General features: G+C 44.3%; 1 protein-coding gene across 1 annotated transcript in view; it reads right to left on the bottom strand.

Annotated features, from left to right (window-relative positions):
* The window catches only part of LOC145397611 (uncharacterized), a 31,720-nt gene extending 7,739 nt beyond the window's left edge, over positions 1-23,981 (bottom strand). The window contains exons 1-13 of the mRNA XM_080270651.1: positions 23,880-23,981; positions 18,578-18,689; positions 16,918-17,074; positions 14,836-15,049; positions 14,445-14,561; positions 12,635-12,763; positions 12,114-12,236; positions 10,488-10,603; positions 9,643-9,896; positions 6,345-6,977; positions 1,512-1,629; positions 363-518; positions 85-169 (exon numbers count right to left, since the gene is read on the bottom strand). Of these exons, the coding sequence (XP_080126777.1) occupies positions 85-169; positions 363-518; positions 1,512-1,629; positions 6,345-6,977; positions 9,643-9,896; positions 10,488-10,603; positions 12,114-12,236; positions 12,635-12,763; positions 14,445-14,561; positions 14,836-15,049; positions 16,918-17,074; positions 18,578-18,689; positions 23,880-23,981 (2,316 nt within the window). The remainder of the gene's footprint in view (positions 1-84; positions 170-362; positions 519-1,511; positions 1,630-6,344; positions 6,978-9,642; positions 9,897-10,487; positions 10,604-12,113; positions 12,237-12,634; positions 12,764-14,444; positions 14,562-14,835; positions 15,050-16,917; positions 17,075-18,577; positions 18,690-23,879) is intronic.
* Positions 23,982-25,644: the final 1,663 nt, after the last annotated feature.

Below are 25,644 nucleotides of genomic sequence, written 5' to 3'. Positions count from 1 at the left end.
CTAATTACACCCGGCCATCAACCAAGCTGAAAGGGGTTAGGAGGTCTGTGTCAAGTTAGAATACACGCGCTACAGTGAATTTACCTTAACAGAGGATATCCAGTCCAGCACACAGAGGAAGGACTGTTCGCTGGTCACGTCGTACATCACTACAACAGCATCAGCGTTCCTGTGGGGGCAAGTGAGAGTCAGGGGGTCATTCTCCAACAAGTCTCTCCACAGCCGAATAAAACTGTCTGGATGTAATAACCGAGCAGAAACTTAACGACTTGACTCCTGTTGTACACTGCACTATGAAGGCCACTGTACACATGAGTGGTGTAATGTACTGCATATACACATAAAACCTGGCCTCTGCCCACCTGTAGTACTGCCTGGTGATGGACTTGAACCGCTCCTGCCCTGCGGTGTCCCACAGCTGCAGGACGCCCAGGACACCACCCACGCCCACCTCCAGGATCCGATAGTCCACGCCCACCGTCGATTTGAACCCCGACCCGAACTGCCCCGTCGCTGCTCTGTGGGATTGAGAGCTTCCGTAACAACCGTCTCTTTGCGATTTACTGGGGGAATGAGAAATTATCTGATTGCCTGGGGATACTATGATGAGTCTCCAGTGGGACTGGGAACATTCGTAACACCTCTTTCGTAGCGATTTCTTCTGCCTTTTATAACGCTCTTCCGTATGCCGTTTACATCGTCCTAATATCGACACAATTTCCGTCAGTAATACACAAGGCAATACTGTAATGTGTAAAATAAATCGCTAAAGGACAGGTATTACGAAATCTTTGCCACCCAGAATACAACCCAATACCCGGCACAGTGACACTTATGGCCTGTATTCTCGTCGGTTAAGGAAACTCCCTAACACCTCTTCCTTAGCGACTTATTTTTGGATACGGCTGGCTAATAGCGTTTTGTACTTCATATCTGCAAGGTATGGGGGATATTAGAATTATTTGATTAACTCACAAGAGGACGGCAGGACGTACCCTCGAAAAAAATAAAAAATAACAAAAAAAAGTATGGGCACCGTGGGGTCGGATTTTTGTCCCTGGTTTAATCGGTAGTGTTGGTATGCCTGCTTAATTCATTCATTCATTGCCAGACGCCATGTATCCCAAACGGGGTGGCCAAGGGCTCAGAGTTAATTGTTTTACAGGGAGGGGCACTAATCCTCCACCAACCCCACTTGACACGTAGGGAGAACGTTATTAATTCACAAAAATGGTTGAGTTGCCATGTAGTACAATGTTACTATGATGAATCCAGCTATATATCTGTAAAGTATAACAACACAAATGGAGGATACAAGGCGACATAACCGTGCCATCTGCCGTAAATCATAGTCCGTGTATCATAACGTCTCACACTGAAACGGTGCCGATACTTCTTTATCGAGGGTACGAATAATAAGCAAAATAAATCGCTTAGGAATAGGTGTTAGGGGGCTCCCTTACCCGACGACAATAAGGGCCTAACCCAGCTTCAGGCAGTAACCGCTGTACCTGTGAATAAACGATGTTTTTCCCACTCCACTGTTGCCAATAAACACGATTTTGAACATTCTCGACGGGCAGTAAAGAAGAGTCTCGCTATTGGGACGGCTCTTTTTCTCTCTCCTCTCCTCTTCTTCCCTCCTCCTCTTCTTCCTCTCCTCCTCTTCCTCGGCCTCGTAGAGGTGGGTGTGGGGGTGAGGGATGTGGGGGGACGGGGAAGGGGTATGCATAGCCAAAGTCGCACCGTCAGCTATTCGCACCTGCTATGAGAGAGAGAGAGAGAGAGAGAGAGAGAGAGAGAGAATAATTAGCGCTTTCACTGTTATAGATACACCTAACATCTTCAGAACATTTTTAATTAACCATTCTGGAGTAACTACCGTTTTATGGGAACAAAAATTTAAATATATTAATTACATTTTATATCTACAATTAATTAAATCATATCTCAGCATTGTATTCAAAAGCTGCTACCCTGTTCCTATATCAAAATATATATTAATTCAGGCTTATACATCACCATAATAAAAATAAATAAAACTTTACCACACGGGCGCGGCAATTCCACCAGTCTTCTTAAGGAAAGTAATTTTAGTACAACATAAAACACAGATAACTGGATGTCGATTTGACACTACAAAGGCATATAGAACAAAGAAATTTTTCCTATTTGACGGTATATAAGGAAGCTGCCTGGACGCTCTTGGCAGCTTGTTTACTGATCTCTACCTACCTACCTAACATTACCACTACACCTAGCATTCTAAGCCCCCAGTTTCTCTCAGCCTAAAATTTACCTACCTTAATCATCCTGTGAAGGACCCATTTGAACAGGAAATTTGGAAACCTGTGCCCATGTGGTAAATGAAAAAAAAAAAAATACTACTACTACTAATAAGTAGCCTACTGTACCACTCCAATAAACACTTACATATGTTTTGACTCCAGTGCATTTGGCAGTGGTCGGTGCAGGTGCTGTGCTGTGACGTCATGCATTACCCGTTAACCCTCTGTGCTACATTAAAATCATTTGGCATTATTCAGAAAAAGTATGTTCTCAGGCTGAAGGGGTTAGTGATTCATTTCAGTGCAGTCAGTGCCGGTGTTGTGCTGTGATGCTGCGTTCCGTCAGCCACTCAAAAAACCAGTTATTTATTTATTATTATTATTATTTTTTTTTTTTGGGGGGGGGCGTTCAAAAGTAAAATTAGACACATACCAAACAGAACAGCAGCATGCATTTCTTTTTTCAATTATTATTTTGCCCCGCTGGAAACCCAAGTCTAGCAGAATGGACAGAACGAAGCATTTTTATTTTCATTTTTTTTTTTTAAATAGTAAATGGGGAACGCCGTGGATTGGACCTACAAATTTCAAGACTGAGAATGTTGTGTTGAGGCGGTCGATTTCTTTTGTATATCTATTTTTTTTTTTTTTTTTGGGGGTGGGGGGTGGATGATGAGTGTATTACATGTTAGTGATAGGTAAATAAGGTACAAAGTCTAGATAGGTGTTATTTGTGATCGTATACATGTTATCTGTTACGTACCAGTTAGTATATACAGCATACAGTCAGGCTTGAAATGTTCCTCTACTCTGTCTCGAACCTTTCACTGATCTTTCTAAATAAAATCTACATTAAACCGGGCTGGAGTTAGGTGGAGTGGCAGACAGACCAACTAAATACCGCCAACATTGTCAAGGAAATGCAAGATGGCCTCCACACAGCCACAGCACACCGACATACTCTGTGAACATTGTCAGGATGGTTAATACACATACAAACACACAAGATCGCATGTTTTGTTTGACCTTTGACCCTATTAAACCAATTAAAGGCTTAAATAACAAAAGTGTCTGTAGTCATCTGCCCAAGATAATACTGAAAATTTTGAAGGGAACTGGTGAGGAAATAAAGGACTGCAACATGAAATTTTTTTTTGAAGAAAGTAATGGCTCTACGTTACTTTGTTATGATCAAATGAGTTGGAATTTTGTTTCCTGTGATGGGATGGGGAGGTATATGAGTGAAGGGGTTTAAGTTGAAGAGAAGGCAGCCTGACGGTGTAAGTCACTGCGACATGGACGATTCGTTTGTGACCACGCCTTTTTCGAAATCGGGGCGTCTGGCTATGACTAAGGTAGATAGTTCAGGAGTCATGAGATACCAATATTTTAGTAGGTTGGGTCACTCTTCATTAATTTCGGAATCCATAACATGTAAGGGGCGTCAAATGTACTTTGTTTATCAACAATATTAGTGACTTTAATAATTCGGTATTCGAGACATATAAAGGAACTCTTGACCACGACTGTACATCAATATTAATGCTTACAATACACGAAACTACATTAATGTTTAGAATACACGAAAATATATTACTATTTAAAATGGAATAGACTACAATTATAGCAACATACAACCAAGCAACAACACTACATATACTAAAACATGATACATAATGAAAACACTATACTCATACAGACCCACATTCTCGTTGACTTAGATTTCGTCACACCTCTTCCTCTGCGATTTATTCCATCACACCTGGGTAATTTCTCGTATATAACTATTACAAATTAAACTTAATATTCAAAAATAAAATTAACACTGAAGATACTATGCAAATTAAATCGCCAAGGAAGAGGTGCGACGTAAGTTCCCTGTGGCACTGAAAATATAACTCTGTACAGACATAAACACTACAGTTACAATACAGTTACAACAAGCATGGTTTATATTAGGACAACTGCAGGGTAGCATACATACACCCACCACCGCTTTAGTGTATTAACCACACCACACCACACAGCTCTGATCCGGTGCAGGTGACAGGCATTACACACACAAAAATACCAGCGGTGTTGTGTACCAAATCAACAAATTTAATGCTGTTACAACCACTTCTACCACAATGTTGTTAGTGTTACACATTCATCTATACTACAGTGTTCTGGTTCCACGACATAACTCTCACTACTTGACCTAGCGTCCACCAGGCAGCAAACCAGGCCTCACACACACACAATGCTGGACCATCTGAGACAATTAAATCACTCTTGTAAAGGATGAGCAAGTTTAATATTTCCCTGACCCCTGGTGACGAGTTCTGAGGTAAAAATCTGCATATCAAGAGCGGTGAAACAGATGCAGAAAGTGTTACAGAAATCACCAAGTCCTAAGTCACTACAAGATGCCTAGTCTATCACTGAATGGGTCCAAGTTGAGATAATTTCACAGCAGTATAGTGTATTACCTGAGTTTTACTGCTGTTAAACATTTGCTAACACTGCATCACTACTACAGTTACAACATCTGGTCTACAGTAAAAATAAAGATAAAATAAACACTATGCCACTGCTATGTATATGATGTGACACTAATAATGACTTGTATATTTTGTTGTGTTCCTCATCCCACCTCCTCAAACACAGAATCCTCATCTAAGTATATTATTACAGCTTACGATAGACAAATTTATTCAGCTGAGGAATAAATACCAAAATTAAGCGTAAATACATCAAAATTAAAAGTCAACATGATACTTCAGGGTACAGAATTTTACTTAACCTAGTCTTGTGAGTTTCTTAATCCTACTCTGGTGTCAGCTGAATAAAATTATCTACAAGCCACAATAAAATACCAATTAGACTGTCCTGACTTGCAGAGGATGTAGATGGGTCGTTATAAATGGTTCACACAGACAGCGTGCACTAGATCATATTGAATAGTGTGTGTGTGTGTGTGTGTGTGTGTGTGTGTGTGTGTGTGTGTGTGTGTGTGTGTGTGTGTGTGTGTGTGTGTGTGTGTGTGTGTGTGTGTGTGTGTGTGTGTGTGTGTGTGTGTGTGTGTGTGTGTGTGTGTGTGTGTTTAATTCACAATGCATCCTACCTTGGCTGACTTATTACTGGCCTTCTTCGTACCCTCCCCTTTCTCGATCTCTCCTAATTTCTCTTCTTCCTCTCTCTTCTCTCCCTCCTCTTCCTTTTCTCTTTTTTCATGCTCTTTCTTCCCTCCTTCCTCTTCCCTTATCCTCAATTCTTCAGTTTTCTTCTCTCTTTCTTCCTCCTCCCGTATCTCCATTCCGTCTTCTTCCTTTACTCTCTCTTTCTTTTCCTCTTTTTCAGCATTTGTTTCTTTTTCAATTCTACGGTCTTCCTTTTCTTCTCTGATCGTGTTTCCTTCTTCGGTTGGTTTATCTTCCCAATTTTCTTCTTTCTTCTCTCTCTCTTCGGTTTTTCTTTCTTCCTCCTCTCCTTTTATTTTTTCTTCATTTTCTGTTTCTCTCTCTCCTTCTCTTGTCTTTCTGTCCTCTTCTTTCGTCCCTTTCTCTTCCTCTTTCATTTCTTCCTCCTCCTCCTCTTCTTCGTTTTTTGTCTTCATCTCTTCTTGTTCCTCTTCTTTTGTATACTTCTCCTCTCTTCTCTCTCCTACTTCCGCCTCTCTTTCAACTTCCTTCTTCTCTCCCTCTTCTTCCTTCTCTTTTTCCAATATCCCCTCTCTCTCTTCTTCCTTCTTCTCTCCCTCTTCTTCCTTCTCTTTCTCCAGTATCCCCTCTCTCTCTTCTTCCTCCTTAATCTCCACTTTTTCTGTCTGTATGTGTGTTATTTCGAGTATATGTCCTCTCTTTCCCTCTCTATCTCCCTCCCTCCAATCATCAATCATTCCTTCACTATTTTCATTCATTCCATTCATTACTGTACTCACTATGTACCTCTTTTTCTTTTCATTTTCCCTATTTATACTTTCTCTAATCCCTCTCTCTCTTTTCTTCTCTCTAATCTCTCTCTCACCCATGCCTTCTTCCACTCCTCTTCTGCTTTCTTTAATATTTATCTCACTCTTGCTTTCTTTCAACTTTCTCCCATTTTGCTTCTCTTTAATCTCCCTTTCATTTTTGCTCTCATAAGCTTTTGTCATTTCTTTTACAGTTTTCCTCTCTTTCATCTCTCTCCCATCATCATTTACTTTCTCCTCTCTCTCATTTTCACTGCTACGGCTCCCTCTCTCACTGCAATCACTCCTCTTTTTACTTCTATCAATCGTTCCCTCAATCAAACCATTTCTTTGACTCCTTCCATCTTTTCCTTCATAGTATTCCTTCCTGTCTCTTCTTCTATCAATCCTTCTTTCACCCATGTCATTTCTTTTACTCCTTCTGTCATTTCCTTCACTGCCTTCCTTCCTCCTCCTCCTTCTTTCACCCCTTCCTTCACACACTTCCTTCTCTCTACCACTCCCTTCACCCTTCTCTTCCTTCCCAGCACACACGATTTCAACACCATCCCACATTCGACCCCCTTCGGCAATCTGGCAGTAACTGTGGTGGATGTGGCGGGTGTGGTGAGTGTGGTAGGTGCGGTGGTGAGGTGTGGTGGTGGTGGTGGTGTGGCTGTGGTAGATGAGCAGTGTGGTGGTGTAATTTGGTGGGGAGGCAGGCTGGTTGCTGGTCTCCTCTTCTTCATTCCGTCCCTCTGAAATATAAAATGCTCATTACATCCCTTCCACTTCACCTTGCCCTAAGAATTGCCATCACTCCATCTTGAATGTTGAGTTACAAGGTTAAATTAACACAAGGTCATGGTGCTAGTCACGAAGAAGTGCTATGGAAAGGATGTAGAGCCACAGTATTGCATTATTCTGCCACTGTCCTATCGCCTCCCCTGCTTCATTCTCAATGGACTTCAAAGATACAGTCAAGAAGCAGCAACCGACACTGATTGCTTTATTTCGCTATGGATCAGTGTAGTTAACATTAATGGCTGTGGTTTTATAAGCTTGATATTCTGAGCTGAGAGAGAGAGAAAGAGAGAGAGAGAGAGACGGGGGGGGAGGGCAGGCGATCGGACTTCTTGATGCTGACTGTACAGCTGGGTAAAAAGTTTACATACTATTTGACATTCTACTTAGTAGATTTAACTATCTACTTCTCACCTCCCTCTACTGGCTGACAATCTGTTGCTTAGGAAGGGCTGGTATTTTTCTCCACCAACAGACTACTTTCTTTTACGTCAGAGAGGAAAGTGATGGACATGCCCTAAAGGGATTAATCCCCAAGCTAGACCTCATCAGATCATATAGCCCTGCTAGGGTTACAGGAGAGCGCTACCCCTCCCAGCACAGCAGCCACCGGGCGGGGCGTGAACTCACAACCTCACGATTACGAGCCCGACACCCTACCACCGAGCTACCGCGCTCCCCAAGGACATGCCCTAAGTAGGGAAGTAAACACAAAATGGACATAAAGGCTTGGTTTACTTCTCTGTCCACAGATAAAGGCTTGATAACTTTCTCTGCCCATAGATGACCCTCTCTCTCTCTCTGATACGATGCGTCTGGGAGGAAAAAGTGAAGTAGACGAGGTGGAACAGTATCCAAACTTTCGTATACCGAATTTCTGTCCCCGACTGCACATACCTTGCTGATGGCTTGACACGGCAGTCCCACACGCAGCACACAGCGGGGGTGAGTGTAGAATCTCCTGGAGGATGCTGACTTCACGGCCAGGTGGTGACGTGCTCAGTGCATCACCTTCATTAACACACACACCTGCACTCTGTTGGCAGGTGGGACCGGGGTTAGGATAGATTTGAGGAGGTGGTTTTAGGCTGGGTTAGGCTAGGTTAGATCGTTATGTTAGGTCAGGTTAGGTTAGGTCATGCTAGATTAGGTCAGGTTGGGTTATTTAAAGCTGGGTTGGGTTGGGCTGGGATGCTTTGGTTTGGGTTGGGTTAGTTTAGGTTACGTTAGGTTACGTTAGGGTCTTTTCCTTCCTCTTTTCCAATCATATGACTAAGTATCTGTTTCCTCCTCTGATAAAAATAACGTCCTTGTTTACGCTTTTGCCTCTAACTCTAATCTAGATAATTCCAACTATATCCCTACTTTTCCTCAATTCTCACTTAAGCATAACACTTATATGTACTTCAAATATGTACTTATATATCTTCAAAATATGTACTTTCCGTTCTCACTGACCTAACTAAAAAAAAAAATAAAGTGAATAAAGTGTAGTCATAATGGGGGGGGGGAGAGAGAGAGAGAGAGAGAGAGAGAGGGGGGGGGTTACTCACCTGAAAGTAATCATCGTCGTGCTCGAAATCACACAGGTCTCGACTGAAAAAAATAAATAAATAGATAAATAAAAGGAGTTAGTATATACTGTACTCTCTCTCTCTCTCTCTCACATCAAATGAGATATATCAAACTACATCCAGCAGCGCCCATTTTCCATTTAAAAGAATCACTACCTTCAGATCCAAAAAGGCGTAATAACAGAGATGATACGAGCCAAACTTATCTATCAAACTATCTATCTATCTTTTGCCAGACGCCTTAATCAAGTAAGGGGTGGCCACAAACAAATCCCCTCCATGTCGCCCTGTCCCCCGCCATTTCACTGGCCTGCTCCCAGCTTACACACACCCCCTCATATACTTTAAACTTACGCCAATAATAAAAAAAGTTTACACATTCCGGGACAAACGTTTGCTTACCAACCCAGTGTCTCTGCTTCACACTTATGCTCATAGGTCAAGGAGTCTCCCTAACACCTCTTCCTTACCGAGTTATTTTTGGATATGGCTCGTTAATAATCTTTTTGAACACTATCTATGCCGAGTATGGCGATGTTGCAATACCTTAAATACTACAGAAGAGGACAGTAAAGTGTAAAAAGCAATATAAATCACTTAGGAAGAGGTGTTAGGGAGCTTCCTTGACTGACGAGAATATAGGCTTTTGAGAATGACCGTCACTTTCCTCCCTGACGGATAATATATGTGAAAAACATCCATGGCCACAGAAGTATACCAAGCCTCTCTCAGGTTTTGAAATATTAGGAACCAGACGAAAGTGACACGCAGAAGTGAAATATCAGGCGAATTTTAGTGTGTGGCAAAATAATGATGATGATGATGATGATGATGAAGATGATAATGATGATGATGACGGTGATATTATTACGAGAAAAAGAAATGGCTGAACATGTGTAAGTGCGGTGTAGAGTGAGATGCAGGTGGTGTGGTGGTGTGGGGGTTAAAATGATGGCAAAGACAGACGGTCGGTAATGATAAGATGATAGAAAGATAAATGATAGTAATGAAAAATGACTGATAATAAGGACCAGAACTGACTGACGGTGTAAAGATGTGGTGAGGTGTGGGGATGTGGTGATGGTGGTGTTTATGATGACGGTGATAACAATGCCTAGGATCGGAACTGACTGGACGTGTGTAGGAGCGGTGTGCAGAGTGAGGTGCAGGTGGTATGGCGGTGGCGGCGGCGGCGGTGGTGGTGGTGTGGCGGGGGAGCTGGTGTCCCTGGTGGGGGGCCCAGTTAAAGAGGTAGTGGGGCTCGAAGACTTGGATCCCAGGCTGTCACTCTCCTTAGACCTGGGGATGACAGGATACATAAGAAAATATAATAAAAATAATAATAATAAATAATAATAATAAAAATAAAAATAATAATAATAATAATAAATGATGCACCATACCCCCATCTTTAGCCCAGGGTTTCGATTTCCAGACACCTCATGTATGTCCCAGTCTGGCCACTCTAGCCTATGTTCACCTACCCCGTCCAATTCCATCCATCCTACGCCTATTTCTAGCCCCTCACGCCCATTTCCATCCATCCTACGCCCATTCCTTGCCACCACGCCCAATTCCATCCATCTTAAGCCAATTCCTAGCCACCACGCCCAATTTCATCCATCCTACGCCAATTCCTTGCCACCACGCCCAATTCCATCCATCCTACGCCCATTCCTGGCCACCACGCCCAATTCCATCCATCCTACGCCCATTTCTAGCCCCTCACGTCCGAATCCAGCTACCATAAACCCATTTCCACCTAATCCACGCCCAATTCCAGCCCGCAAGGCCAATTTATAGCCCCTCACACCTATCTACAACTACCGTATACTCATTCCCACCCATTCTACGCCCAATTCCAGCCCCCATACGCCCACTTTGGCCCACCTGAACATGTGGGGTACTGCCTGGTCCTGCTCGTCCCTCAGCTGTGTGTTGATGGAGCGCAGTAAGTCCAACTGGGTCACCAGGCTCTCCCGCTCCCTTGCTATGCCCTCGCTGACCTGGTGAAAAGCATATGTTGGTGACAGTGAAGGGAAAATGTGTGTGTGTGTGTGTGTGTGTGTGTGTGTGTGTGTGTGTGTGTGTGTGTGTGTGTGTGTGTGTAATTCACCGGGTCGGTCAGGATCACTTGATGGTCGTGATCGTCAGGTTTTACCCTCCCGGAAGGGAGCCGAGAGCTCATATAGTCCGATCTAAGGGCAAGGCTGTGACCTTCACACACGCACACACCCGTCCCCTTGCTCAAGGGGGACAGTAACCACCCACTTCGTCAGTGAAACTTTTCGCAACCTGAGCGAGGCGCGAACTCCCGTCCACCAGTTGGCAAGCGGGAACGTTACCACTGCACCAGCGAGCGGTGTGTGTGTGTGTGTGTGTGTGTGTGTGTGTGTGTGTGTGTGTGTGTGTGTGTGTGTGTGTGTGTGTGTGTGTGTGTGTGTGTGTGTGTGTGTGTGTGTGTGTGTGTGTGTGTGTGCGTGCGAGAGAGAGAGAGAGAGAGAATTACCCCCTTAAGCTGTAAACCAGAACAAAGACAACAGGTACAGTACTTTTGATTAAGCTAAAACGGACATATGGAAGACTAGATGTACCATATTTACTGCATGTGTACTAGATATTTTAGTCCACCACTGAAATTAATAAAAGAAAACATGAAGGCAGGAAATAAAGAACCTGAGTGTACGTAAACTACCTTATAAAACTGTCTCACTTTGGCCAGAGCTTGTCCCTTCTAAAGAGTGTTGAGGAAAAATGCAAAATCAAGATCCACTCATTTCAAGACGCCTGGACACAATGCGCATGACTGGAAAAGATTGAGGAAGACAGTATCTGAGTTGATTTGATGCATACATGACAGAGTACCAGTAAATTAGTTGAGAGATGGACGGAATAGAGGTTGGTGTGTGTGCTGTGTGTAAGGTAAAAGGACTTATTAATCAAGAAGACAGTACCTGAGCTGACTAGATGTATACGTGACGAGAGTACCAGTAAAATCACACACTGGAGAGATGGACAGAATAGGGGTTGGTGTGTGTGCTGTGTGTAAGGTAAAAGGACTGATTAATCACTTTTCTAGCCGGAATTGGTGTTCAGGTCCACAAGCTGTAAAACTGCCCAGGTTACCACAAAGCCTAACAAGAAATCCCAACACAGCTTCAGGTAACAAGGGCTAATCTAGACCTCATCATATCTGCACCCAATAAACGAAAATAACTAAATAAATGATAAATGAATAAACAGGACCTCATTACATCCGCACCCAATAGCCCAAAATGACTAACTAAATGAATGACAAATGAATAAACAAGACCTCATTACATCTGCACCCAATAAACAAAAATAACTAACTAAATGATAAATGACTAAACAGGACCTCATTACATCTGCACCCAATAGATAACTGAGTAACTAAATAATGATAAATGAATAAACAGGACCTCATCACATCTGTACTCCATAAACCAAAATAACTGAGTAACTAAATAATTGACAAATGACTAAACAGAATCTCACCTTAAATGCATGCTGTGCTCTCAACCTCTTTTCATTCTTGGTGTTCTTTCGTAGCGTGTCCAGGGCTGTGCTTAACTCACTCACTTCACTCTCACGCCGTGCTACCTCCCCCTCCAGGCGACTCTGAGAAGCAGGCAGGGTGTGGAGTGAGGTAGGGTGTGGGTGAATACAGTGTGGGGTCAGGCAGGGTGTGGGTTAGATGTGTGGAGTGGGGCAGGGTGTGGGTGAGAAGGGTGTGAGGTTAGGCAGATGTGGGGTGAGGCAGGGTTTGCGATGGGGCAGGGTGTGAGGTGAGGCAGGGTGTGGGTTAGAAGAGTGTGGGGTGAGGTAGGGTGTGGGGTGGGGCAGGGTGATGTGGTGAGGGAAGGTAATCAGTAGGAAGAATGTGACAGGTTAAATAATAATGATCAGGTTATTTTACGAGAGAGAGAGAGAGAGAGAGAGAGAGAGAGAGAGAGAGAGAGAGAGAGAGAGAGAGAGAGAGAGAGAGAGCATAATATAAAAAGTAACCATCCACTCACCACATGTTGTACAAGTAAAGCATTCTCCTGCCTGGCTGCCACCTCTGCCGCGGCCATCTGCTGCACGCGGTCCTGTAGCTCCTCATGCTGTTCCTCCAGGGCTCGTAGTGCTGCCTCTCTCTCAGCAACCTGTACAAAAATAAACCTAACTCTCTCCCTCTCTCTCTCTCTTCACCCTCCCACTCACCTACCCTCTTCTCATCTCAACCCCTTTTCTTCCATGCTATCTTCTCTTCCTCCTTTCTTCCCTCCATCTCACCTATCTTTCTTCCATCCATCCCCCCATCCTTTCTTCTGCTTCAAATACCTTCCCTTCATTCCTCTCTCCTTCTTCCCTCCCTCTGCCTCCTCTCTCTCCCCTTTCTTCCTCTCCATCCACCTTTCCCTCCAAGTTATCTACGTCTCTTCCTCCCCTCCCTCTCTCCATCCCCCCTTCCTTCCTTCTTTCCATCCCCCTTTCTCCCTTCTCTCCATCCCTTCTCCCTTCTCTCCATCCCCCTTTCCTTCTCTCCATCCCCTCTCCTTCCTTTTCTCCATCCCACTTCCTTCCTTCTCTCCATCCCTCCTTTCTCCCTTCTCTCCATTCCTTCTTCCATTTCTCCATCCCTTCTTCATTAATCAGTTTCCTCCCATTTTCTTCCTTTTCTCCCTAACACCTGTCGAATATCCACTTAACCTGTCAAACAAGATTAACGCCTACTTTGTACAGGTTTAACACCTTTATATCTATCTATCTATTGCCAGACGCCTTAATCCCATACGGGGTGGCCACAAACAAATCGCCTCCACGTCGCCCTGTCCCACGCCATTTCACTGCCCTGCTCCCAACTCACACCCCCCTCTCTCATATACCTCTCCACTCCACCCTTACCTTTATACTTAACTGTTAATCTCCCACCTCTGTGCTCACCTAACACACGATTATATAACACACGAGGCAAGAAAAATATAACACCAGTCCTATGCAAGATTAACTTAACACCAGTCCTATGCAAGATTAACACCAGTCCTATACAAGATTAACACCAGCCCTATGCAAGAAACAATTTGGCTTGTCATTCAATGCAGAGTCACATGAAAATGGCACTACATCATATGAGTGGATGGTAAGAGATCCCTTCATTGCTTCCCTACTTTGCCATCTTTGTCTCTGTTATAATGACTTTAACTTGGGCCACATTTTCGTCCTTTTGCAGTTTATTTCACGTAGCTCAGACACAAAGACAATACTATGGCTCTAAATCCTTTCCACAGCACTTCTTCGTGACTAGTACCACATTTTTACGTTAATCTACTGTTGCAACTAAGCATTCAAAGTGGAGCGATGGCAATTTTTGGCCAAGTAAGAGAGGGAGGGGGAGGCCAGAGATGAGATGGAGGGATGGAGTGGAGATGTATACGAGAGAGGGGGGTGCGAGCTGGGAGCAGGGCAATGAAATGGCGGGGGACAGGGCGACATGGAGGCGCTTTGTTTCTGGCCACCCCTTACGGGATTAACGCGTCTGGCAATAGATAGATAGATAGAAGAGTAAAACGAGTATAGTTACAGCCTACGAGTGTCCTATTACAAACAGCCTTGAAAGGACCAAAAGGTGTGTTGGGGTTGGCGTTCTTTTGTCCTCCCTCCATCCTCCTCCACCTCAACACCACAATACCTCCACTTGCTTTGTCCTACCATTCTCCTCCACCTCAACTCCACCCTACCTCCAGTTCTTTTGTCCTTCCACCATCCTCCTCCACCTCAACTCCACACCACACCTCCAGTTCTTTTGTCCTCCCTCCATCCTCCTCCACCTCAACTCCACCCTACCTCCAGTTCCAGCGTCTCCCTGGCCCGTGCTTCCCTGTGGCTGCCTGGGTTGACATCCACACCGCCACTCCGCTCTCCACTCAGCTCACTCTCCAGCTCCTCGTACAGGCGTGCCATCTGTGGGGGGGAGGGCAAGAGAGAGGCAGAAGTGATGGTTATGGCGGGTTTTTTGTCATGGTAGAATATTACTTGAAACATAATCATAATACGTTTTTCTTTAGGTGACCTTGTGCTTAAGGATTTGTTTGTTATATCATAAAGGTACTGGAGAGAGAGAGAGAGAGAGAGAGACTGATACAATATACTGAAACCAGCAGACAAATAGACAGATAGACATAAAAAAAAACTCTTTCTCACCTACATAAAAAAAAAAAAAATCTGTCTTTCTCACCTGCTTATTAAACTGGTCAGTCTTGGTCGCGAGGGCCGTCTCGAGGTGTGCATGTTCGGTCCTAATTCGACACAACTCCTGCAGCAGCGCGGCCACCAGCTGCCCCATCCTGGCCTCGCTGCCCTCCACACCACCACCCACGTCACCATCACGCTCCTCACCGCCCTGCCTCCTGCCGCACACCTCACGCCACACCGACTCCACCACAGCCGAGCTACGTGAGAAATGTGAGCCAGGTGAGAAATTTAGAGTCAGGTGAGAAATTCAGAGTCAGGTGAAATTTGAGTTACGTGAGAATATAAGCCAGGTGAGAAATTTAGTCAGGTGAGAAATTTAGAGTCAGGTGAGAAATTTAGTCAGGTGAGAAATTTAGTCAGGTAAGAAATTTAGTCAGGTGAGAAATTTAGTCAGGTGAGAAATTTAGAGTCAGGTGAGATATTTAGAGCCAGGTGAGAAATTTAGTCAGGTGAGAAATTTAGTCAGGTGAGAAATTTGAGTCAGGTGAGAAATTTAGTCAGGTGAGAAATTTGAGCCAGGTGAGAAATTTGAGTCAGGTGAGAAAATTAGTCAGGTGAGAAATTTGGAGTCAGGTGAGAAATTTAGAGCCAGGTGAGAAATTTAGTCAGGCAAGAAATTTGAGCCAGGTGAGAAAGTCAGGGTCAGGTGAGAAATTTAGAGCCAGGTGAGAAATTTAGTCAGGTGAGAAATTTAGAGTCAGGTGAGAAATTTAGAGCCAGGTGAGAAATTTAGAGTCAGGTGAGAAATTTGAGCCAGGTGAGATAATTAAAGTTAGTGGATTTACTCAACCTACTAGATCCCTAAACTCTTCTAGCCCGTTTAATCTGATGTGGTTAAGGCAGATTATGGTGGAATGAGTTTGGTGAAGTGGAGGGAGGAGAGGGAGGGGGAGACCGAGGATGAGGTGGAGGGATTGAGTTGAGAGGTATATGAGGGAGGGGGGGGGGAGTGTGTTGGGGGAAGGGTAGTCAAAAGGTGAGTGACAGAGCGACTTGGAGGCGTTTTGTCTGTGGCCACCTTTTGCAGGATTAGACAGAGCGAAACTAACAATTCAAACTCTTCCTTCCTTGTCTCTCTCTCTCTCTCACCCTACCTTCTCACTTACCTCAATGGATCATGTACTTCTAGCCCGGTGGACGGCCTTATAGAGTTAGATTGGAGGGAAATTTTCTAGTAACCAAGAGACTCCTTCCTACTTAATGGCTAAGGATCCTTGAACTTCATGCAACAAGGGTATAGTATTCCAGTTAGCCCAGTTCCGCCAGATGAAAACAAACCAATTACAACAGTTCAATGTAGCATGTGTTAGCTAATTTACAGTCAAACGATGTAACAACCCCATGGACAATATTCTCTAGTGTTTATCTATCTATCTATTGCCAGACGCCTTAATTCCGTATGGGGTGGCCACAAACAAATCGCCTCCATGTCGCCTTGTCCCCCGCCATTTCACTGCCCTGTTCCCAGCTCACAGCATTTAAGATGGAGATATACCCCGACTCTGTATCATTTCCACAGCACTTCTTCGTGACTAGAAGCATAATCTAGTGTTAATCTCATTACAACTCAGCATTCAAGATGGAGACACCACGGCTCTACATCCTTTCCAAAGCACTTCTTCGTGACTAGCACCATATTCTAGAGTTGATCCACTATTACAACCCAGCATTCAAGATGGAGAGATGGCAATTTTAGGTCGTCAGAGTAAAATGGGCATATCTGAACTCGCTGCCCGGGTCTTGATGAGTGTGTGTGTGTGTGTGTGTGTGTTCACCGGGTCGGTCAGGATCACTTGATGGTCGTGATCGTCAGCTTTTACCCTCCCGGAAGGAAGCTGAGAGCTCATATAGTCCGATCTAAGGGCAAGGCTGTGACCTTCACACACGCACACACCCGTCCCCTTGCTCAAGGGGGACAGTAACCACTCACTTCGTCAATGAAACTTTTCGCAACCTGAGCGAGGCGCGAACTCCCGTCCACCAGTTGGCAAGCGGGAACGTTACCACTGCACCAGCGAGCGGTGTGTGTGTGTGTGTGTGTGTGTGTGTGTGTATCAGCACCCACTTGCTGTCCAGGTCCTGATTGGCGAGGAGGGTAATGATGGCGTCCAGCTGTGCCGAGGTGATGCCGCTGCCGTGGTCGCCATCTTGCCCCACCTCCTCGTCAGAATGCCCGCTGGAGGAGTCGGCCCGGAACTCCACCACCAGACCTAAGTGAGACCCTGGGGGAGGACCGAGGCTGAGTTGGGTCCCGTTTAATCTGATGTGGTTAGGGCAGATTATGGCGGGATGATCAGAGAAATTACCAATATGCCGGGAATCGAACCCGGGACTCTCAGGTGAGAGCCAGGCAGCATACCCGGCATATTGGTAATTTCTCTGATGATTTTTCCTGTGTAAAAAATACAGGTTCTCTCTTCATGGTGGGATGAGTTTGGTGAAGTGGAGGGAGGGGAGGGAGGGGGAGACAGAGGATGAGGTGGAGGGATTGAGTTGAGAGGTATATGAGGGAGGAGGCGAGTGTGTTGGGGGAAGGACAGTCAAAATATGAGTGACAGAACTTGGAGGCGATTTGTCTGTGGCCATCCTTTGCAGGATTAGGGCGTTGGGCTATAGATAAAGAGAGTTTCCTATGGTTTAATATGATGTGGTTAGGGTAGATTATGGTGGGTTCAGTTGGGTTTGGTTTAATCTGATGTGGTTAGGTTAGATTACTGTGGACTGAGGTACGTTTGATTTGGCTGGGTTGGGTTTGACGTGGTTTGGGTTGGGTTGGGTTGGGTTATATTAAGTTCAGTTGTTTCATTTGGTTTGATCTGCTTCTACGGAACTAGACATTTTTTCCAAACTTTAATGACGCTTAAAAAAAAAAAAAAGTGTGGCTAGAATGTAAAACGTCACCATAGTGAAGGGGATAAATGTACTAGATCACAGCTTAATGTCTAAGGCCCATACTCCCTGACATCTTTTCCTAAGCGATTTAATTTGCCTATTGCACCTTACCTATAAATCCATTATCGCCATACTCTGCGTAAATAATGAACTAAGGATGTTAACCAGCGATGTATATGTGTGTACTGTATATATATCTGCGCGTGTGAGTGTGTGTGTGTGTGTGTGTGTGTGTGTGTGTGTGTGTGTGTGTGTGTGTGTGTGTGTGTGTGTTAGGAAGTAAGAGATAACAGTAACATCCCTTCAGTACAATTACCTTATATTTTATTCCACGTAACCTCAAACAATTACATTTAGCATTATGTGGGCCTTTCATGCTGAAGTTAATTATATTGTTTATGTACTCTCTCTTACTCACCCACCCACTCCCCCCCTTACTCTCTTACCCGCCCACCCACTCACTTCCTCCCCCTCTCTCTCACGTACTCACCCACCCACTCCCTCCCTACTCTTTCTCTCATACCTACCCACCCACTCACTTCCCCCCCCTATTCTCTCTCTCTCTCTCTCTCTCTCTCTCTCACCAACCCACCCACCCACTCCCTCCCTACTCTCTTTCTCTCATACCCACCCACCCACTCACTCCTCCCCTACTCTCTCTTACCCACTCGCTGCCCCCTACTCTCTCTCTCTCTCTCACCTACACACCCACCCAGAAGCTCCCCCATTCTCTTTCTCTCACCAACCCAGCCACCCTTCCACCCACTCCCGCCTCCTACTCACTCTCTCTCACTCAGCCACCCAACCACCCATTCTCTCTCTCTCTGACTCACCAAATCCGTCGGTAAACTCCTGCAGACTAAGGAAGCCATTGTGGTCGGTGTCCAGGGAATCAAACACAGCCTCTAACTCGTCCGGATCCAGTGGCAGCTCCCCCCACAGGCGCTGACGGAGGTGGTAGATAAGCAGATAAGTAATAGATAATGGGTAGATAAGTAATAGATAATGGGTAGATAAGTAATAGATAATGGGTAGATAAGTAATAGATAATGGGTAGATAAGTAATAGATAATGGGTAGATAAGTAATAGATAATGGGTAGATAAGTAATAGATAATGGGTAGATAAGTAATAGATAATGGGTAGATAAGTAACAGATAATGGGTAGATAAGTAATAGATAATGGGTAGATAAGTAATAGATAATGGGTAGATAAGTAACAGATAATGGGTAGATAAGTAATAGATAATGGGTAGATAAGTAACAGATAATGGGTAGATAAGTAATAGATAATGGGTAGATAAGTAATAGATAATGGGTAGATAAGTAATAGATAATGGGTAGATAAGTAATAATGGGTAGATAAGTAACAGATAATGGGTAGATAAGTAATAGATAATGGGTAGATAAGTAACAGATAATGGGTAGATAAGTAATAATGGGTAGATAAGTAATAGATAATAATGGGTAGATAAGTAATAGATAATAATGGGTAGATAAGTAATAGATAATGGGGAGATAAGTAAGATAATGGGGAGATAAGTAATAGATAATGGGTAGATAAGTAATAGATAATGGGTAAAGTAATAGATAATGGGGAGATAAGTAACAGATAATGGGTAGATAAGTAATAGATAATGGGTAGATAAGCGGATAAGTAGAATTTTTGGAAGATAGAAAAATAACGGATAATGAATGGATAGTTGTCGATAAAAGACGACAGATGAGGGACTGATAGATATATGAGTAGATAGACAGATAGATAGATAGACAGATAGACAGACAAACAGATTGACAGATGGGACATGAATAGATAATTGGTAGATAGGCAGATGAGTAACAGATAATATACTATTTATCTATCTATATACCTAGGCTGCTTCCCCCATGGAAAGGGAGGTAGCCGAGACAGGACGACACACTCCCCATTTACTCATCCATTCAACAACAGTCATTCGCATCTTAGCCCCAAAAGGGAGAAGGGACAGATCCTCGCCATACCACACCACACATGGGTCAAATGCACAGTGCAATCAGTGACATCCGCAGCAGGGCCCGACAGCAGAGCTGGTTTACCCCTGCCACATCATAACAGACCCATCCCCTTACCCGCACCTGACCTGACTAGCTAATCAAACCAAATGCGGGAGAATATCCCCTCAGGGCTGCGTCATCATTTATACATTCACAAATTCTCTCCATTTATTTCTGTCATGCACAGCCACTCTTTCTTGCTCAACAGACATCCCTCTCGCATCCAGCGCTCTCTTCACACTGTCCATCCATCCTATTCGTGGTCTCCCTCTCAGCCTTACACCTCTCACATCAGATCTAGTTATCTTTTTCACCAATCGCTCATTATCCATTCTCTCCATATGCCCAAACCATCGCAACACCCTCTGCTCAACTCTACCAGCTATCTCCTGAACAACTCCAGTTCTCCTTCGCACTTCATCATTTCCCACTCGATCCATACGCGTCACTCCACACATACTCCTCAGACACCTCATCTCCATTACATTCAAACTTTTCCTCTCTGCTACACCCATATTCCATGTTTCAGCCCCATATAACGCAGTCGGTACCACAACACCCTCATACAGCCTTCTCTTTACATCTATTCTAAGCGAACGACATCTAAACACTTTTCTCATTCCTCCCACCACCTTTCCTACTTCATTTATTCTATACTTCACTTCTGCATCTATTCTTCCATCCACAGCAACATGTGACCCTAAATTTTTAAAACACTCCCCCTCCTCAAGCAACTCGCCATTCAAAACTATATTCATCCCCCTACCATCTACCAACCACATGGATAAATACAAATAAGAGGAAGACAGGCAGTGTAATAGATAATATTGATAGACATATAGATAATTAACAGGTAATGGGTAGATAGGCATATAAGGAATAGATCATGAGTGGCTTGTAGACACGAAGTAGGTGTGGATACAAGATAATGACAGATGATAGATAGATAGATAGATAAATAGGCAGATAAAGAATGATGAGTGGATAGCAGATATGAAGTAGGTGTAGATAAAAAATAATGACATGAGGGATAGATAGATAGACAGATAGACAGAGAGAACAGGTAAGGAAGACATAATGGCTGGATGGCAGGAAAGATGCAGGTTACAGATTTAAAAAAAATAGCAGAGATAAGTACCTTAAGAAGATAAGAGGGAGGGGTAGAAAGTAGTAGATTTACGTGTAGCAGAAATAGATAGTGAAATGGAGGGGGATATGGCGACGTGGAGGCGATTTGTTTGTGGCCACCCCGAACGGGATTGAGGCGCCTGGCAATAGATAGACAGATAGAAATAGAGAGTAGATTAAAAAATGGTAGACTGTTAGAAATTGATAGTAGATTAAAAAATGGTAGATTTATTTGTAGCAGAAATAGATACTGAGATAAAACAATAGATTTTTGTGTAGTAGATATAGATAGATAAAATAGATATTATATTTTACTGATCTTTTATTTCCTGCAAAGATACAAACAATATATTTTTTTTATTTACATCAACACAGATGATGATTCTGTACGTGGTATAACAAGGTGGTGTAGCTGGTATAGTGGCATAGGTGTAGGTGTGGGTGGTATAGGTGTTATAGATGGTGTGGGTGGTATAGGTGTTATAGATGGTGTGGGTGGTATAAGTGGTACAGATGGTGTGGGCGGTATAAGTGGTATAGGTGGTGTGGGTGGTATAAGTGGTATAGGTGGTGTGGGTGGTATAAGTGGTATAGGTGGTGTGGGTGGTATAAGTGGTATAGGTGGTGTGGGTGGTATAAGTGGTATAGGTGGTGTGGGTGGTATAAGTGGTACAGGTGGTGTAGGTGGTGTAAGTGGTATAGGTGGTGTGGGTGGTATAGGTGGTGTGGGTGGTATAAGTGGTATAGGTGGTGTGGGTGGTATAAGTGGTATAGGTGGTGTGGGTGGTATAAGTGGTATAGGTGGTGTGGGTGGTATAAGTGGTACAGATGGTGTGGGTGGTATAAGTGGTATAGGTGGTGTGGGTGGTGTAAGTGGTATAGGTGGTGTGGGTGGTGTAAGTGGTATAGGTGGTGTGGGTGGTGTAAGTGGTATAGGTGGTGTGGGTGGTATAAGTGGTATAGGTGGTGTGGGTGGTATAAGAGGTACAGATGGTGTGGGTGGTATAAGTGGTATAGGTGGTGTAAGTGGTATAGGTGGTGTGGGTGGTATAAGTGGTATAGGTGGTGTGGATGGTATAAGAGGTACAGATGGTGTGGGTGGTATAAGTGGTATAGGTGGTGTGGGTGGTATAAGTGGTATAGGTGGTGTGGGTGGTATAAGTGGTATAGGTGGTGTGGGTGGTATAAGTGGTATAGGTGGTGTGGGTGGTATAAGTGGTATAGGTGGTGTGGATGGTATAAGAGGTACAGATGGTGTGGGTGGTATAAGTGGTATAGGTGGTGTGGGTGGTATAAGTGGTATAGGTGGTGTGGGTGGTATAAGTGGTATAGGTGGTGTGGGTGGTATTAAGTGGTACAGATGGTGTGGGTGGTATAAGTGGTATAGGTGGTGTAAGTGGTATAGGTGGTGTGGGTGGTATAAGTGGTATAGGTGGTGTGGGTGGTATAAGTGGTGTGGGTGGTATAAGTGGTGTGGGTGGTATAAGTGGTGTGGGTGGTATAAGTGGTATAGGTGGTATAAGTGGTATAGGTGGTATAAGTGGTATAGGTGGTATAAGTGGTATAGGTGGTGTGGGTGGTATAAGTGGTACAGATGGTGTTGGTGGTATAAGTGGTATAGGTGGTGTTGGTGGTATAAGTGGTATAGATGGTGTGGGTGGTATAAGTGGTATAGGTGGTGTGGGTTGTATAAGTGGTACAGATGGTGTGGGTGGTATAAGTGGTATAGGTGGTGTAAGTGGTATAGGTGGTGTGGGTGGTATAAGTGGTATAGGTGGTGTGGGTGGTATAAGTGGTATAGGTGGTGTGGGTGGTGTAAGTGGTATAGGTGGTGTGGGTGGTATAAGTGGTATAGGTGGTGTGGGTGGTATAGGTGGTGTGGGTGGTGGTGTGGGTGGTATAAGTGGTATAGGTGGTGTGGGTGGTATAGGTGGTGTGGGTGGTATAAGTGGTATAGGTGGTGTAAGTGGTATAGGTGGTGTGGGTGGTATAAGTGGTATAGGTGGTGTGGGTGGTATAGGTGGTGTGGGTGGTGGTGTGGGTGGTATCAGTGGTATAGGTGGTGTGGGTGGTATAGGTGGTGTGGGTGGTATAAGTGGTATAGGTGGTGTAGGTGGTATAGGTGGTGTGGGTGGTATCAGTGGTATAGGTGGTGTACGTGGTATAGGTGGTGTGGGTGGTATCAGTGGTATAGGTGGTGTGGGTGGTATAAGTGGTATAGGTGGGTGGTGGTGGACGCAGGTGTGGGTGATGGGTGCAAGTGTTTCTTTGATCATCTGGTATGTGGCCGCACTTACTCATACGCTGATTCACTCTCTCTCTCTCTCTCTCTCTCTCTCTCTCTCTCTCACCTACCTGCAAATCTCACTGGGTCACAAATCCCTTGCACTCTCTACCACACAGTTTAAAAAGTCTCTCTCTCTCTCTCTCTGTCTGTCTCACCTACCTGCAAATCTCTCAAGGTCACAAAGCCTTTACACTCCCTATCACACAGTTTAAAAAGTCTCTCTCTCTCTCTCTGTCTGTCTCACCTACCTGCAAATCTCTCTAGGTCACAAAGCCCTTACACTCCCTATCACACAGTTTAAAAAGTCTCTCTCTCTGTCTCACCTACCTGCAAATCTCTCTAGGTCACAAATCCCTTGCACTCTCTACCACACAGTTTAAAAAGTCTCTCTCTCTTTCTCTCTCTCTCACCTACCTGCAAATCTCTCTTGGTCACAAATCCCTTGCACTCTCTACCACACAGTTTAAAAAGTCTCTCTCTCTGTCTGTCTCACCTACCTGCAAATCTCTCTAGGTCACAAATCCCTTGCACTCTCTACCACACAGTTTAAAAAGTCTCTCTCTCTGTCTGTCTCACCTACCTGCAAATCTCTCTTGGTCACGAATCCCTTACACTCCCTATCACACAGTTTAAAAAGTCTCTCTCTCTCTCTCTCTCTCTCTCTCCCTCTCTCTCTGTCTCACCTACCTGCAAATCTCTCTTGGTCACGAATCCCTTACACTCTTTATCGCACAGTTTAAAAAGCTGCTCGGCTCTAGTTTCCCAGTTGTCCTCACTCCCCGCCTCCATCACACCTGACAGAGAAAAAGAAGTGCTAGATTAATCCACCTCAACTGTCTGTCTATCCATCTATTGCCAGACGCCTTAATCCCGTAAGCGGTGGCCACAAACAAATCGCCTCCATGTCGTCCTGTCCCACGCCATTTTCTTGCCCTGCTCCCAGCTCACACACCCCTCTCTCATATACCTCTCCACTCCATCCCTCCATCTCATCCTCGGCTTTCCCCTCTCTCCACACCCCTCCACCTCAACTTTGAATAATTCCCTTCCGCAGCTCAGAATAATTCCCCTTTAGTAACTTAGTAAAATCCCTCACCTTAGAACAATGGAGAGTGAGAGACTAACGAGGAGAGTGTATGTGAGGGAGGTGGAGGCCAAGGATGAGATGGAGGGATGGAGTGGAGAGGTATTATGAGAGAGGGGGGTGTGAGCTGGAAGCAGGGCAGTGAAATGGCGGGGGGACAGGGCGACATGGAGGCGATTTGTTTGTGGCCACCCCTTACGAGATTAAGGCAATAGACAGATAGACCTTAGAATAATCCCCCTTCAACAGCTCAGAATAATCCACTTCAATAACACCTATGAGTGGGAAAAAAAGGCTTACAATAATCCCCCTCAACTTACAACAATTCCCTTCAGTAACTCAAAATTCCCTTTAACAGCTTAGAATATTTCCTCAGTGATTTATTTCGCATGTTATATACTGCGTCTCCTCGATGTCTTTTATATTTTGGTTGTGGGCGTTTGGTAGCAATATATTTTCTTGTCCCCGCCCACACCCACGCCACGACCACACCCACGCCACGACCACACCCACAAACACACCCGTCTCTATGACTGCTGGTGTGGGCAGGAGGGAAGGAAGAAGTGGAATGAATGATGGAGAGACAGGGAGAAAGGGGGGGAAGAAGTGAAAAGATGGAGAGAAAGGGAGGGAGGGAGGAAGAAGTGAATGATGGAGAGAAAGGGAGGGAAGAAGGGAGAAGTGGAATCATGGAGAGGAAGGGAGGGAAGGAGGAAGAAGTGGAGAGAATGATGGAGAAAAAGGGAGAAAGGTATTTTGTGATGGAAGTGATGCACGTGACAAGAAATAAGATGTTATGTAATGTAATGATAAACAATAAACATCTCTTCTTATAAACTGGTGCTCTTCCCTACTCGGTAATCTAGAGGGACGCCTTCACGTGGTGGCACTCATGTCCACGTGGTTCCCTCTTTACCCTCCGAAAAGTGGATGTTGTTGGACCGAAGGTGAATGGGCAATGTCAGCCTGCAGTGCACTGGGTTCACTTCCAGATGAACCAACACCACCACCATCACCACAGCAACATCAACAACATCAGCATCAACATCAATAATAATAATAATAATAATAATAATAATAACAATAATAATAACAATACTACTACTACTACTAATAATAATAATAACAACAACAACAACAATAATAATAAAAATAATAATAATAATAATAATCCATCCATCCATCATCCAATCCTACATTGCCCCATGAGGAGCGTAGGTGCCCGGGGTTAGGCAATTGGTCCCGACACTTAAGATGAGTGAAATAATAATAATAATAACAATAATAATAATAATAATAATAATAATAATAATAACAAGCAAAGTACAAAGTCAAGCATAGGACAGACTATGTACGTACTATGCAAAA

This window comes from Coenobita brevimanus, chromosome 42, assembly GCF_032717465.1.
Source record: "Coenobita brevimanus isolate Jiangsu-jjx chromosome 42, ASM3271746v2, whole genome shotgun sequence".
NCBI lineage: Eukaryota > Metazoa > Arthropoda > Malacostraca > Decapoda > Coenobitidae > Coenobita > Coenobita brevimanus.
This window is presented reverse-complemented; position numbering and strand designations above follow the sequence as displayed.